The sequence below is a fragment of the Bison bison genome, unplaced genomic scaffold, assembly GCF_000754665.1.
Source record: "Bison bison bison isolate TAMUID 2011002044 unplaced genomic scaffold, Bison_UMD1.0 scf7180017864265, whole genome shotgun sequence".
Taxonomy (NCBI): domain Eukaryota; kingdom Metazoa; phylum Chordata; class Mammalia; order Artiodactyla; family Bovidae; genus Bison; species Bison bison.
The window spans coordinates 486,892-503,910 of NW_011494837.1; the positions used below are offsets into that span (position 1 = coordinate 486,892).

At 40.4% G+C, this 17,019-nt stretch overlaps 1 protein-coding gene across 1 annotated transcript in view; it reads right to left on the minus strand.

The window, feature by feature from the left end:
• Positions 1-17,019, minus strand: part of CRYBG3 (beta-gamma crystallin domain containing 3) — a 126,749-nt gene that overhangs the window by 66,424 nt on the left and 43,306 nt on the right. Inside the window, exons 3-4 of the mRNA XM_010848382.1 lie at positions 13,397-13,815; positions 77-6,080 (exon numbers count right to left, since the gene is read on the minus strand). Of these exons, the coding sequence (XP_010846684.1) occupies positions 77-6,080; positions 13,397-13,815 (6,423 nt within the window). The remainder of the gene's footprint in view (positions 1-76; positions 6,081-13,396; positions 13,816-17,019) is intronic.

A 17,019-nucleotide genomic window follows, 5' to 3' on the forward strand; every position in this document is an offset into this window, starting at 1 on the left:
TCCTAATAAGCTTTTAGGTTATTTCAAAGCACTACCCAAAACACTACTTCACTAATTAATAATTATAATAACTTACCTCTGTGAATGGGCTTAATCGGCCAGGGGTGTCTTGAGTGCGGAAATACTTTGACACTGGTTCCTGAAAAATTCCACCAAATCTGGCTCCTTTTTCTGAGGAATGGGTTTTAGAGGTCTGCAAATACTGATGATAAGCACTCTTTAGAGAAGAATGTAGTTTGGAAGTAAGGTCAGATTTTTGTAGAAATGAGGCCTTTTCTGGCCATAGACCAATCTGCAGATTAGAGGTCGTAGGCTCATTTGACATCACATAAGAATTCTTAGAGACTCCAGTACTTTCCCGGTCATCATCAGAGCAAAATGTAAGAGAAGAATCCGGCTGCTTGAAGGTAACAGTTTCCTGCCTTTGAGCTCTCAGACTTCCTTTATGCAGTGGCTCTTCCTCATCTTCCTCTTCTTCCTCTTCTCCGCCCTCCTGTCTGTCATCTTCATCAAAATTCATCTTTAAACGCTCTGATACTGACTGGAGAAGCGATAATACAGAAGACGGCTGGCTTGCATTCTCTCTTGATTTCGAGGCACCATGACGACCAGGTGAGACCTCGCTGGACAGAATGTCCTCCTGAGAGCTGTCATCCTCGTAAATGGGAGACAAAGCCAAGGGATAGATCTTGTACCTTTTGGCCTCTACCGATAAGAATGTTTCTGAACTGTCACTATCAAATGCATCACCTAATTTGGCTTCCTTTTCAAAATGATGGACGAGGTCAGTTCTACTTTCAGACCTTTCACAGGCGAAGACAGGCATGCTGTTAGGAGCTGTGTGAGGAATCAGGAGGGAATGTGTTCGTCTTACCTCGGTGGTAGTGTACTTGTCCTCATTTTGGAGGGGCTCTTCATACAGTATAGTAAAGGAAGAGTTTTCTTGCTCCTCCTGAGAAACGAAGGCTAAGTTAGGTTCTTCCTTTTTGTCTCCATACTGTAGGTCTCTTACTTTCTTATATACTGTAGTAACAGATGTTTTTCTGTCCAGCCTTCCCATGGTACCCTCAGGTTGAAAGTCCGGCACTGCTAAGGCTGGGTGGCCTTCATTATCCTTACTTAAGGTAGGCGATTCATAATCCCTGAAGTACGAGGCGAGTCTAGTGTCACCCGCTATCCAGCCTGTCTTCGTTTCCGTAGGCTCTTTGTCCACTTCTCCACCACTCCTGTCAGCACCCTCTTGGTATGCTTCTTCAGCCTCAGGTATGGGAGATGTGGCCTCTGCCTGTGTAATGGGCAACTCCAGACCTGTTCCAGGTATTTTCTCAGAGCTGACTGCTGTGGGAAACACTATGTGTTTCCTGATGGTCCCATCAGAATCTTCTGGGAACGTGCTTTCCATTTCTCTCTTAGAGGGTGTGGACAAAGTTCCCCTACTTGTCTCCTTCATATCTCCCTTACATATTTCGAAGGAAGCAGGTACTGCCTTCTGGGGTGCTTCTTTCATTTCTAACACAAAAGGAGGCATCATTTCAGTTTTCCTAATAACCCCTTCAGCACCATTTTGGTAAGTGTTTTCCAAGTCTAATAAAGGTCCTTCAGTCTTTGCAGTGATCCCCTCACCATCTTTTCGGTAGACATTTACCACTTCTAATGTAAGGGACATCACCCCAGTTTTGTCCACCTTTCCTTCAGCATCTTTTTGGTAAATACTTTCCATTTCTAGTGTGGCAGGTATTGACTCAGGCTTTTCAGCAGTCCCCTCAATATCTTTTTGGTAGATACTGTCCATTTCTGACACAACCGATGTCATTCCCGTCTTACCAACATCCCCCTCAGCATGCTTTTGGTAAATATTTTCCATTTCTAATGTAACAGGTGTCACCTCAGTCTTTGCAATATCCCCTTCAGCATCCTTTTGGCAAATATTTTCCATTTCTAAAGTGGCAGGCAATCCCTCAGTTTTTTCAATATACCTCTCAGCATCCATTTGGTATGCTTCTCGCATTTTAAGAATTTCAGCTGTTGGTTCAGTTTCTGAGGTACTCAATTCGGCATCCTCTTTATGTGCTCTTCCCACTTCTGACATTGGGGGGACTGCCTCATATTTCATAATATTCAACTCAGCGTCCTTCTTATTTGGTTTTCCCATTTCTACCATGGAAGGTATAAGCTCAATCTTTCCGATATTTACTTCAGTGTCCTTGTGTATTTTCCCTACTTCTGACATTGCAAGGGGTGTGCTTTTGTTACTGTGTCCTGGCAAGCTTTTTTCAGATAAACATACATAAGTATCAGACAAGCTGCTTTTAGATGTCCCAGGTACATGAGTGTCATCATTCACAAATGGAGGCCATTTGAAATTTAATACAAGAGTTCTTGTATCCTCTGTCTCAGGTTTGTGATTATCAACACACTCTGTCCCCATTTTCTCTTTAGAGTCCTCCTTGAGGAACGAGTGTGTTTTTGCCTTATCATCTAACCCTGTAAGGGGTATGTTTTCAGCTAGTAAAATAGTATCTGATTCCTGCAAATTTATACTATCAGACTGCCCATCTCTAGTTCCTGAAAAGGGGGATTTTTGATAGAGAACAATTTCTCTTCCTCTTATTGACTCTGTGTCACTACCTAAGTTACTTTCAGCAAAGAATCTACCTAATACTTTCCCACTGATTTCACATGTGCTTTGATTTATGGCCTGTTCTGACACCAAGAACTCTCTTACCATATCACATGGCTGAACACTATCACTCCTCAGAATTTCTGAAGTATTAGCCTGAAGTTCAGAATCCGAGGTACCCTGAGCATCATTTGCTACAGTTTCTTGGGCTGAATAAATAATCTGATTGACTAATTCCCTAGCTCGGTCCTCTAACAACCAACATACATTCATTTTATCAGAATTAAAAAGGAGACTGTTCTCACCAACCACAGGTGAAACACAGGCCTTTTCTTCCCCTTGGACTTCAGGTATGTTTTCCACAGCCTGCTCTTCCAAATGCTCTGTGGACTGGATCTCTGTCAGTGTCACTTCTGATGGGTTTTTCTCAGGGATGTCTTCTTCCAGGGTACCTGGATTCATTATGCTGTCTATGGCTCTATGTTCCTGGCAGGTACCGACTGAGTGTTTGGATTTTAGCTCTTCCCTGACAGAATTAAAGGCCTCCCCAATCAATGCAACAGCCTTTTTACAGAAATCACTCTCGAGGTCCAAAAGTTGGGCATGTGCTCTCTTCCTTGCTTCTGTGTGCTCAGCAGAAGCCTCAGAACACTGCTGGCTTGAGCTGTTAACTGACGCTGGGGTCCCAGCAACTGCTCCAGTCGCTGCTTCTAAGGGATTGTCAAATTGGGCAGCGGTTGGGAAATCAAGAGATACCATCCCAGTAGGATCTCCCAAATGGTCCTGAAGTGGGGTGACTTCTGCCCCTGTGAGGTCAGATGTTTCTGATTCCAGATAAGAGCTTTTAGGGTCCAACAGGTTAGTTAAGGAGGCACCTTCATGTGTGACATCTATGGGAACTTTTACAGAACTAAAATTATTTGTGGGGTTATATGAACTTCTAACCATGCTAACTTCAGAGTTACTGGAGGAGGAAGGCAGGCTGTGAGTACCACCTCTTAGGGAATGGGCATCCTCTTTATTTCTGGGAGATGAGGCTCTCTTTTCTGTTCTTAGCACAGAAGGATTAGGAAGGAAACTTGAATCCTCAGATGCAAAAGCCTCTTTTCTCAAACTGATACCAGAACTCAGAAAAGGTGACTTGGCTTTTGTGCTGTCAGTTTCTTGGAATTTGGGGGAAGTATTAGCTAAGCTGAGTTGTGAAAAATCAAAAATCTTTTTGCTCCCACAAGGAACTGAAGGTGGATGGATGATAGAAGCCCTGGCTGCACAATTCTGTGCCACTTGCCTAGTAACTTTCTCATCATGAACAGGAGGTGAAGTCTCAGGTCTATTACTCTGGAGACAAGCAGGTAGAGCACTGCAGGCTCCCACCTCTGTTCCCTGTACATCTTGATATTTGGAGGCAGAAGGGGAAACCTCAGTTTGGTAACTCTCTTTAAGGCTGGCATCTAAGTATTTCTCTTTAATTTCCTCATGATCCACTAACTGAAAAATTTTGTCCTGTTCAACTTCTAGGGAAGTCAATTCTGATAAAGCAGGATTTGCTGGCACACCTGTGATGTCAAGTGGGGAAGAAATTTCATCCTGAGAAATGTCTCTGGGCTCTGTTCGGGTAACAGGTATCTTGGAGAGACTTAGAGTTTTTCCTGTTTCAGAATGTGACTCAATAGAAACATTGTTCTGACCACCAATGTCAGCTTCTGGTAACATTTCTGCAATGCTATCAGTTTTGGTTTCCAAGGAGAAAGAAGAATCAAGCTTGTCTGCAGTGCTCTCACTTGCTGCGGTGCTTGATAGCACTGACTCTGCTTTCTCAGGGTCTTGAGATAAGCTTGCAGGCTCAAAGCTCAAGTCCACTGCAGTTATGTCGGTGTCACTGGCTTCAAGATCTAGTAGAAACTGGCATTTCTCCCTGTCAGGAAGAACTTCCTTGGATTCAAGAGCTGTAGGTGCATACTTAGAATGAAGGCCTGCAGGGAGACTCTTCCTGTCCGTGGCCTCCACATGATTTGCCACATGTTCTTGTTGACACTGAGGAGACTGACTGGAGATACCAACAATGTTGACATCTCCAGTTTCAACAAGCACAGAAGAACCTTCATTCTTTAAAATAGGGATATCCACCTGGCTCAGCATGCCGACTCTGGAAACAAAGGTAGGGTGTGAAGCACTGAAATCTGACTTATGGCCAAGGCTGGGGGATGTCCTGGCATCAGGTGATGCTATGGCTTGTTGAGGACTCTCAGAGTCAAGAAGGGATTCTGAAATGTGATTTCTATTAAGTTCAATATTCAGTTCAGGGGCTATTTTATTTTCTAAGCATGTTACAACTACTGATTCACTGGTGTGTTTTACAGAAGCAGCTTCCTTTTGATTCATCCTAAAGGGAGGCACTTTGCCATGTGGCCTAACAAGGTTTTTGACTTCTGTTAGTAATAGTAGGTCAGTATCTTTGTGTAGTGACTCAATTCTATCTTCTGGAGCTTTGACATGACTTGAAGCAGTGGGTTCCTCACCTGATGTATTTTCTGTTTCTTGCTTGATTTCTGCAGGAGCCAAATTTTTCTGTGTGTCTTGGGCAGATGATCTGTTTCCAGCATTTACAAATTCTGTGTCTGTTACAGCTTGTTTCTGGAAAGCCATGGAGCTGTTGTGATTGGCAGGCTGCTTTAATGAGTTCTCTACCGCTTGCTTGTTAGAACACTTACTCTCTGGCAACTGCAGAGCTTCACGCCTAATTGATTTATTTGGACTTAGCAAATCTGCACTTCTAAGTGTGGTAGGGTCACTCCCATCAGATTTACTACAAGAGAAGTCAGCAACAGCAGAGTTCTCAGCCTGCACTGGTGTCCCATCACTCATCACGGAGCTGGTTCGTTTTACCACAGTTCCTGGTGTTGCTGTCCTCTCCAAGTCCGGACTGTAAGGAATTTTGCTGCTGTTACTTTCTGTAAACAATGCTGAACATCCCAAATTTCTGTCAGTCTGAGAACCTGGTGCACAACTCAAATGGTGCCGTGAGTCAGAATCTCCAGCAGTGGAGCTGGAGCTAGTCACAGAATGGGATGATCTACTCGTCTCGGGTCTCCCAGGATAGGCTTTGTTTAAAACACCCCTAGAAGAAGCCGTGTTGGCTAGTCCTTGGTTGTTTGTTGAATGGCTTCCTGTGTTGAGATCTCTTTCGTTATCATCAGAGTCTTCTAACTGGCCTTCAGGCCCTTGTCCTTTCACAGGTATGCCTGTGCTAGCTGATGACAGTAATAACACCATTCCAGCCTCCATCTCACTCCCAGGGCCACGATGTGTGCTTGTACTAGAGTCAGAACTTGCATTTTCTCTGTCTAAGGGATTCACGGTTTCCGACACTGTCTGCTGCTTCAAATACTTCTTAATTTGTCTAGGGCCTCGGTAGGTTGCATATGTTACTAAAGGCCTCTCTGATTTACCATCCATTTGTCTGCAAAAAGAACAGCATGAGAGTATCAGGAAACATAATTAGTGACACTTAACAGCAATTCCAGAAATCACGGTGAAGTGTATCTTTCAAATGCTCCTATTCTTAATATGTCTAAACTTGGGAAGGAAATTCTTGAATGTTTTAGTTCAGGCTGTCTGTATTAAGCATAATACAGATTTGACCAGCAACACAGGAAATGTCAAGCCAGCCTGAATGTTTGAACTCCTCAGAACTGTCCCTTTCACTTGATTATGTCTGTCTCTCCCATGGTGATTAATGGAGAGAACATGGGCTGACAAACCTAAGGCTTAGGTTCTATTAATAGTTTTGATCTCCAGTGAGTGCTTGACTAGAAGGAACCACATTGCCTTCGTGCCTCATATTGGTATCTCATGGCTACATCACTGATTTCTGCACCATATCAGAGTATCATAGCAAGTTTCTCTTCTTTTACTTAGATGTGAATTTGGAACAGCCGCTTTTAGCACAGAGGCAGAGAAGTTGTAAAGAAAACACCTGGCAAGATGTCTAGCCTGCCGTAAGCATTCAGCATATAATTAAGCCAATAAATGACAGAACTGCCTTAAAAATCCTCTCTCCTGTTAAGCTCTTCAGAGATTCAATTAGCATGTGCTGTGTTTAGTCACTCAGCTGTGTCTGACTCTTTGCAACCCCATGGACTGTAGCCTGCCAGGCTCCACTGTCCATGGGGATTCTCCAGGCAAGAATGCTGGAGTGGGTTGCCATGCTCCTCCAGGGGATCCTCCCAACCTAGGTCTCCCGCATTGCAGGCAGATTCTTTACCATCTGAGCCACCAGGTTAGCATAATGAGTATTAAACTGGCTGGGCAAATGCAGAAATAAAAAAAGATTTCTAGCACCAATTCCCAACTTTTTCCTCAGCTCTAGACTACAGTTCCTGATATTCTCAGCATCCATTGTTCTGGAGAATCTTATCTCTGGGAGCTCTGATGCTATGCTACGCTGCCTTATGGTCTTTCATACACACCATTCTTTCCCCTTCTTCCATGCCAGCCCCAAGACAGAAACTCATACCCTCCGAGACTCAGCTCCCAAGTTATTTCTAACGCAAACCCACCCTGGGACCTGTTTACTGTTACTAGAATAGGCAGTTAGCCTCTGATCTCTGGGTACAAACGGCCCTGAGCACAGACTTGCCATAAAAAGATCTATGTACCAATTTATTTCCCTACTAACCTAGTGACTGTTTGAAGACAGATACTATATCTTCATCATCTTTGTATTTTTAAGTGCTCTACAAAAGACCTGACAAATGGTGTATGCTTAATAGCTTTGTGTGAACTAATGAATGGCTTAAGTAAAGCAATGATACTAAATGCTAAGCGATTTGTTTTCGACTTTCTTAATTGGATCCAAAAAAAACTGATACAAAAGTGCTTTCAGTTCTGCATACTAGTTATATTTTAGTGTCTCAACTACAAAAATGTATGGTAGAAAAACCTGATGCATATTCCAACGTTTTCAGGTTAAACATATAATTAACAAAACATTATAGAACTCATAACTCATAACTAGGAAATCCAGTTATTCCAATAACTAAACATGATGTTTTTTTCTCCTCAATTTTAAAGCAACACCATGAAGAATGATAGATTTGTCTGCATGATAACACAAAGCAAACTTCTGAGATGTAAAATCTTCATCACCTGGCCCCTTACAAAGTTCTTTAATTTTAGCTGAAACTGTTTATTTCAACCTATATAACTGCTGGCCTCTAAAATCCTACCGCACCACTATTATACAAAATTTGTATCGGTTACATTCATTTATTTTTACTGTCCATTTTAAAACAGGTATAAGAAATGTGTAGAGAAAAGCTTTGCCTTGGAGAAGTGATTTTAGCTGCTGCAGGAGTTTCAGGCTAGACCAAAGACAGTTATGAAACAAAGTTAAAATGCTGGATAAGGGAACCTGTCTAAGAGAAAAACACATATAGGTAAATTTATGTCATTGGTAAAATCCTATTTTAAAGTGCATAAATTATTCAGAAAGTACAAGAGCTTTTCAAAACAATATATCAAGATCCAGAAGTATGAAAAATGACAAGTTTTGTTTGATTTTTCTTTTAAAAGTTTTTACGTTTTATAATTAAAAATCTACTTTCAAGACTGCAGTGTTTCCCATCCACCCCAAAGATCTCCAAAATGTACATGATGTCCAAAGAAACAGCCCATGAGAGAGAAGGATCCGAAGTTTATTCTTCATGTGTAGTAAAACTTAGGTTTTCTTACTACCAACACCATCCTAACCATTTTACTCTATATCAATCCTTGATCTAAAATAACTTCTACTAAAATAAACCACAGAGAAAAATTCACTCCAAGAAAATTTCAGTTCACTGTAGGAATGCCTTTTGGTAGTTTTGGAGTCCTTTGTAGGGGGGGTTGGCAGAATAATTATTTTCCATTTGGGGAGTTTTCTGGGTACTTTCAATGGAAATGATTAAATTGATTTATATGAACTCGTTTAAATTTCTGACGAGATAATCTCCGGCAGCACCCTGTATGGAAATGTTACATGCTTGTAACTAAAATATGCACTCTTTATACTAAACAACTACACTGCCACGTTTAAAGCACTGAACATCAAAGTCGCAAGCTTAGCTTCATGTATTATAATTAGTCCCTGCAGGTACTGATGAGCCAGCCACACTCACACTCTATAAAGGGTTAGTCATGCCAAGATAGTCTATTTTCTACAGTGTTCTTTCACAGGCTGTAGCTGAGTCTTCACAATTGAATAGTATTAAGAATGTAAAACTGTCCTTTGTTAAGTTTTTCCCTAATTAAGAAATAGGAACAAAATGGAAATGTCAAAAAAATATAACTTCACAAATAAGCTAAATATGGAAAATTAAAAAGGTTTTCACAAAATAAAGAATGAATATTGTCATGTGTTATGTAATTGTGCATGGGATGTGTAGCTTTTCCTATAAAAGTAGAAGTATGTGATCAGAATAATACTAATAGAAAAGTAAAATATCTAAAAAATTCAAATATTTAAGGGAATAGATGTACAGATTGAAAATGTGAAAAGGTTTTTATGCATCTCAGCCCAAACATACCTACCTATCATGTGAAGGCTTACTAAGCCTCCAGGCACTACACATGGCTGTGCTCTATCCTGGATACATCCCATACATCTGATACTACAAAGGTCAACCACGGACATGCATCATTCTTCAAAGAAAATTCTGTAAAAGCCGCCTGAAAATATTAGCGTTAGAGGAAACATCTACCTAATTCACTTTTAGCAAGTATGATTAAGCTACTTTTTTAGCATTAAGATTTATTTTCTTTCAAATTATATAGTTAAGAATATCTTCTCTCACAATAGGGAAGATTTTTAACTCTTTTATGTAAAGAAAAGCTGTAAAACCAGCAATTAAAAAAAAAAATCACGATAAAGTTTTGACAGAAGAGTTCCTCATGATGATAGGAATCTGCTGAAAATGGAAGCATTATAGAACATTTTCAAGAATTTCAACCCAATAACAAAGTAGCTTCCTATACAAATTATACCAGAAGGATGAGTTAAAGTATGGAAAGCAATCTAAAAAATGTTACCAAACAAGTTTACTTAAAGGCTTTAAGGATATTAAAAATGAAGTCTATATAGTCAACTATACATAAAAACAATTACAAAGCTGTTTATTATTTTTAATTAAGTGAAGATGAAATCATTTACAATGCTTTTTGATGAGGATTTTTTACAAACACACTTCAAATTATAGCTAATAACTTGTCTAAAATTTGAAAATTGTATTAATAGTGATTAAAGTGATGTGATGTGAAAGTCATTCAGCCGTGTCCGACCCTTTGTGATCCCATGGATTATACAGTCCATGGAATTCTCCAGGCCAGATCACTGGAGTGGTAGCCTTTCTCTTCTCCAGGGGATCTTCCCAACCCAGGGATCTCTAGTAATTTCAAAAGTATAGATTCAATTTTAAATAAAGTTTTATATTTGAAACATGCTCATAACTGACTCAATGAACATGAATTTGAGAAAACTCTAGGAAATAGTGGAAGACAGAGGAGCCTGGTGTGCTGCAGTCTGCAGGGTTGCAAAGAGCTGGACAGGATTTAGGAAGTGAACAACAACAACATGTTCTTAATAAAAATGAAATGTCCATGCTTTTAGCAAATTCATATCACAGAAATAAAACTTTAACCCTTAAAATGCAGATTCTCAAAGTTATTAGTAAATATCTTCTCCAGATGTATTACTGAAATAATGTTTAAAATCAGGTATAAGCAGACGGTAATTATACTGTCAAAATGTATGCTATGCTAAGTCACTTCAGTCGTGCCTGACTCTGTGCGACCCCATAGACGGCAGCCCACCAGGCTCCCCCGTCCCTGGGATTCTCCAGGCAAGAACACTGGAGTGGGTTGCCATTTCCTTCTCCAATGCATGAAAGTGAAAAGAGAAAGTGAAGTCGCTCAGTCATGTCCGACTCTTAGCGACCCCATGGACTGAAGCCTACCAGGCTCCTCGGTCCATGGGATTTTCCAGGCAAGAGTACTGGAGTGGGGTGCCATTGCCTTCTCCACTGTCAAAATGTACTATTAACCAAAACAGTATTTGACTTTTATATAATAATTCCTAAACAAATTGATAGTTTTTAACAGAACATTACTAAGACTATAAATAATTCTAAACCTGATAACTTGTAGGATTTCTGAAGCTGGGCTGGAGAAAGCCTGTGCCTCAGTCAAAATGGGGGCCCAGTGGTCTTTCTCTTTCCTCTAAGAATCACTGTTCTTTGCTGAGGTGGTTCTGGTGAACTGCCTTAAGCAATTATTCTATCATCAAGGAGGGTTTTACTAAAAAGAAGAGGCACAGAATCCTCTTCCATTTTCTGTTGTCTAATATCAAAGGAAATAACATGACCTACTAATCAAACCCAAAGGAGAAAAAAGAAAAACCACAAACCTTTGATTCTACTCAATTCCCATGTAACCTCAAAATATACACCATTTTAAACTGCTTTAGAGACAAAAAGTCACTTGGAGAGATTGTTAGATGGCTGTTGGGCCCCACTCCTAGAGACTCTGATTTAGTGGGTCTGAGTCAGATAACCTGCATTTCTAATGCTTCCCAGGTGATGCTGATCCAAGGACTGAACTTGAACAACAGCACTGCTTTGGATAATCCTTTATCATGGACGGAGGAGCCTGGTAGGCTACAGTCCATGGAGGTCGCAAAGAGACGGACACGACTGAGCTACTTCACTTTCACTTTATTATGATGCACCCTAATTTAACCATTTGTCTGCTATTGGACATTTGTTACCAATGATGTGTTCCTACGTATGTTTCAGTAAACACCTTTGTATATCATTAGTAATAGCCTACAAGCTTCTCAAGGTTCCTGATACATGCAGCCCTCCACTCACAGCACTGTATATGAGCATTAGCCAAGTCAACTCCAACTCCTACAGAACATTATCACTTATTACTGTTATCAGTTTAGTAGGAGAAAAGTTCTCACTTTAGTTAGCACTTCCTTGATTGCTAGTGAGAATAAATCTCTTCCTCACTTATCTGAATGACTTGTTTTTATTTGTCCATTTTATTCTATTGGTGAGCTAACTATAATGCTTGTCAGTTAAAGCTTTCTCATTTGCCAATTTACTGTATTGCTCATGGTTTTTGGCATAAGAGAGTTTGAAAATTGGAAGCAATTTTGTCTACTGACTTTCTCTTTCCAGATACTTTCCATTGCTATCATGCTTAGAAAACTGCTTCTCACCAAAATAATTCACACTTAGATGCTTTTAGTTTTGTATGTTTCTTAATCATTTTTATTCTACTCTAATATAAAATGACATGACTATCCAGTTTTTATTTTTTTCTCCCAATTGTTACCCAATGTCCTCAAGTTTTCCTTTCTACATGAATGCATAATGCTGTCACATTTGAAGGCTCAAATCTCAAAACATATAAGGGTCTATTTCCAGACTGTCTATTCTGTTCCATTTAAGGATCTAGCAAATATTGCACCAGTATTATGACATCATTTCAATTAATGTAGCTTGATGGGCACATTTTAAGATCTGGCAGGGCAAGTCCCACCTCAGCATTCCTAATGGACAAACCTGAATCCACTTGGGGTCTCAGTTCTCACAACCATAAAATGGGCCTGTGCCTACACCTACCTTAAAAGCTTACTGTGAGGAACTGACTGAAAGCACACATCTGAGGACACTTTGAAACTACAAAGGATTACACAGTTCTAAGCTGTCATCTATATCTGCCTACGGTATTGATGATCTCTTTAAATAACAAGAAAAGTAGAGGTTCTCAAGTAGAGGTTAAATTAAAATCAATGAACCAGATCCTTACTAGCTATGAATGAATACTTATACGTTACACAAAATGTCTAATGCACTCAACATTGTTATAAACATTTTCTGATTAGAAAACATTCATTCTAGCTCATTTGAATAAAAGAATAACAAGTTAGTGCCCATTTGTATGTCAAAGAAAGAAAAAAGGTGTGGTGAAATGCTCCTTAAATTTGTGCAAGATTTGTTTCTTGGAGCTGTGAGAAAGGTTCAAAAGGCTACTTTAATAAATACAGTCAATTTCTTCTCTTAATCCCTTTAATTGGATTCCACAAAGAAATGATATTGATAGAATGTGAACACAAATCATAGGCCTATCTTTGTTCCCAAAAGGCAGATACTGAACACACTGCCTGTCTGACTACAGAAGAATTCAGACAACAGAAAACACTCCCATTTAAAGAAGTCTTAAATCAGAAATAAATCTTGTGGGCTTCCTTGGTGTCTCAGTGGTAAAGAACCTGCCCGCCAATGCAGGAGACATTGGTTCGATCCCTGGTCCAGGAGGGAACACATGCTGTGTGGCAGCTAAACCCACGTGCCACAACTACTGAGCCTGCGCTCTGTGGCCCATGCTCCGCAACAAGAGAAGCCACCGCACGAGAAGCCTGCATACTGCAGCTAGAGAAAGCCTGTGTGCAGCAACCGAGACCCAGCACAGGCAAAAATTAATAAGTAAATAAAATTATTTTTTAAAAAAGGAAGTAAATCTTGTACTATAACAAAGTTAGCACCTAAAAGATATTAGTACCACCCACTAAAATAGCTCAAAAGACCCTAGATATGGTATACAGAATCATGTAATTTTTCACCTAGTAGCAGGGACATAACAATATTTTTTCAAATCCCCTTAATCAACAGTAGTAGAACTGAGGCTAGGTCCAAAAGCTCAATTTTTCAGCTAAGTAAATTTTAAACTTACTTCAGCAAGTCACTGGTTTCCTGTTCACTGTCTTGTGTTGTATCCAAAGAAAAGGCATCTGAGAGCTCGGCTGAGCTGGACTGTTCCTCTGCTGGAAGCGCCTGGGTTCTCAGGGAGCCACCAGCACTTTCCCTTTGGCCCCCTTCCTCATGACGACTGGGATTTCGTAAGTCTTTCTCAGGTTTGTCATGTTCATCTTTGAAAGAAGACTGCTTGGCTTCACTGAGAGATGATTTTCCTGAGATATTGAATAAGTTACCTAGAAACTGGAAGAAGCTTTCTTTTGTCTGTTTATCGCTTTCTCCGATTTTGGCCTCTGAAGTGGAACTGGAAAGGTCGTTGGGCTTTTTGGAATCTTCCTGTGTTGGAAGAGTGATCAGCTGCTGGGCCTGGGTCCTTCTGTCCTCACTTTGGGAAATCTTGGAAAACAAAACAGAGAATATTAAGCATCATCATTTTAAAAAATGACAAGGGCTGACTGCTAACCTATTGCGTGACACTCTCTGTGCTAAAGGCCAGGGATATTTCTGTGAATGAGATGGATGGCTTCCATCTCTTAGTAGTTTACAACCTACTAAAGGGCACAGTCAGCACAGCGTTAACAACATGATATGGTAAATGTCACAAAGGGAGAAATACAGTCCACGTGGGAGCCCAGGGCTAACTAGTAGGTTTGGGGGCGGTGAGAGCAGAGGAGGTAACTTGGGGTGGGGGGTGTGCCCTTGGAAGGAGACATAGACAGAGCCAGTGGGATGTCCGTGTATCCCCCTCTCTCTCTGCTTCCCCTCCACCCCACGACCTTCCCCAGCCCACACATCCATCTTCTCTCCATGTCCAATGAGGAGTCAGCTTCTAATTTAAAATGACTGGAGGTAAGATTGTAAAAAGAGAAGAGCGAAAGGTAAGTGTGGAGAGTAAGTAAAGGCACACATCATAGCAAACCTTCTATGTATCTCAATTTAGCCCTTGTTATTACAGAACTAATAGACAGTATTCTTATGTGTTCCATACAGACAACACCTAAACAGACTTCATCATTTCTGCTTGTGTTAACCCCTGAAGCTACCACATGATAGAAAACTGTTTCTCAAGAAGATGAGGAAAGACAGCAGCATGGTGTATCAACTGAGAGGGAAAGCCCACTATCAACTCTCCATGGTATGCATGGAGGTGTATCTATGTCAAACCTACTCTCCCAATTCACAGCACCCTCCCTTTCCCCTCCCTGTGTATGCGTCTCTATTCCTGCTCTGGGAACCTGCTGTACAGCTTGGGGAGCTCAGCCGGATGCTAACCTAGATGGGTGGGATGCGGCGGGGGAGGAAGGACAAGAGGGAGGGGATATATGTCTGTTAATACTTGGAGCTGATTCACTCTGTTGTACAGCAGAAACATGAGCTTATAAAGCAATTATACTCCAAGTTAAAAAAAAATGGTAAAACACAAAGCCCTGATATATGCATTAATGCAGATGGTGGGCAGCACCAGGAATTCTTGCAGATGCTGAACACTTTCAGGGGTATGTTTTACCTGCTTATAATTAACCTACTAGTGAAGCACTGGAGAAGGAAATGGCAACGCACTCCAGTACTCTTGCCTAGAGAATCCTGTGGACAGAGGAGCCTGGTGGGCTGCTGTCCATAGGGTCGCACAGAGTCGGACACGACTAAAGCGACTTAGCAGCAGCAGCAGTGAAGCACACTCCATTCTCGTGTACACCATGTGGCTGTGCTGGCAGTCCACGCTCTCTCCTGCTTAAAGCGTCCTTAGCTTCAGGCAAAGGGGCCAACTCAGCCTGCCTTTCCCAACATGCTCACTCACCAACTTGTACGAGGAATGCCGTCTGATAGTATCTGTCAGATGTCACACTCACTGGTCTTTATAAAAGGAAAGCTCAAGTGTGAGTCAGAAAAATATCAGTGTGCCAAGGTGAAACCACCTTAGGCCACTGCAGGTTCATAGGATGAAGTTTTGTAAGAAGCTGATCTTCAAGAAGGCAAGAACATCCAAATGTCATTTGTTCACTTCCTTCCTTGTTTTAATCCAAATTCAAAACAGCTTAAAGGAGTGTTCCACTAACCACTAATAATACTTGGCATATGAATGGCTGCGAAATGTTTAGAACCCATTAGCCTAGGAAATTAATTTCAAGTGAACCATATTTCAAGGTCTGTTCCAACCTTAGGAGTCAGGACTATTTTTGAACAAACACATTAGCATTTTTCTATGTGTTAGAAATACAACTTCTGAGTCTTTTACATTTAGAATACCACCAGCCTTCTAGAGTCAAAGTCTCACCTTTTACTGGTTTCAACTGCAACTCAAGCCCACATATCTCCACCTCATCCACCCAGCATTCTGCTCTTTATGGGAGCCTGCTCTATAAATGAACTGTGCTCTCTCCTCGTGTCAACAGCTTAAATAGCCTCTCAATATGACAGCAGAAAATATGCTAGATGACATTTTCAAAGTGATCATGTGTTAGTTTTTTTGTCCTTTACTCCATTTACTTTGTTGTAATGGCCAGCCACAATGCTTAAGTGAACTGTAGGCTACTCACTAAAATAACACCAATATTCTTAAAATGCATACAGATTCACAAGGAGGTTTTATAAAACTGGGGCAGTGTTGTTGTTTTTTTTTTTAAAGGAAAACAGAATATAATGATTACATTTTTGACATCAACAAAATCAAGACAAAAAACTTCTATAAAATCAAAAATACTATTTATCTCACTGCCTCAATTATTTTTACTTATTTGAAAATTCCTTTCAAAATACAATGGACTGCTTCCAACAGTATGGTACTGGCACAAAAACAGAAGTATAGTCCAGTGGAACAAGACAGAAAGCCCAAAGATAATCCACACACATATGGGCACCTTATCTTTCACAAAGGAGGCAAGAATACACAATGGGAAAAGATAATCTCTCTTCAATTAAGTGGTGCTGGAAGAACTGGACAGCTACATGTAAAAGAATGAAATTAGAACACTTCCTAACACCATACACAAAGATAAACTCGAAATGGATTAAAGACATAAATGTAAGACCAGAAACTATAAAACCTGTAAAGAAAACATAGGCAGAACACAGTATGACATAAATCATAGCAATATCCTTTATGACCCACCTCCTGGAATAATGGAAATAAAAACAAAAATAAATAAGTGGGACCTAATTAAACTTAAAAGCTTTTGCACAGCAAAGTAAACTATAAAAAAGGTAAAAAGACACCCTCAGAAGGGAGATAATAATACCAAATGAAACAACTGACAAAGGATTAATTTCCAAAATATATAAGCAGCTCATACAACTCAATACCAGAAAAACAAGCAACCCGATCAAAGAGCGGGCGAAAGGGCTAAACAGACAATTCTCCAAAGAAGACATATGGAGGGCTAATAAACACATGAAGAGATGTTCAACATCACTCGTTATTAGACAAATGCAAATCAAAACTACAGTGAGATAGTACCTTGCACCAGTGAGAATGGCCATAATAAAAATCCACAAACAACAAGTGCTGGAAAGGATGTAGAGAAAAGGGAACCCTCCTTCACTGCTGGTGGGAATGTAAATTGATAGAGCCACAATGGAAGACAGTATGGAGATTCCTTAAAA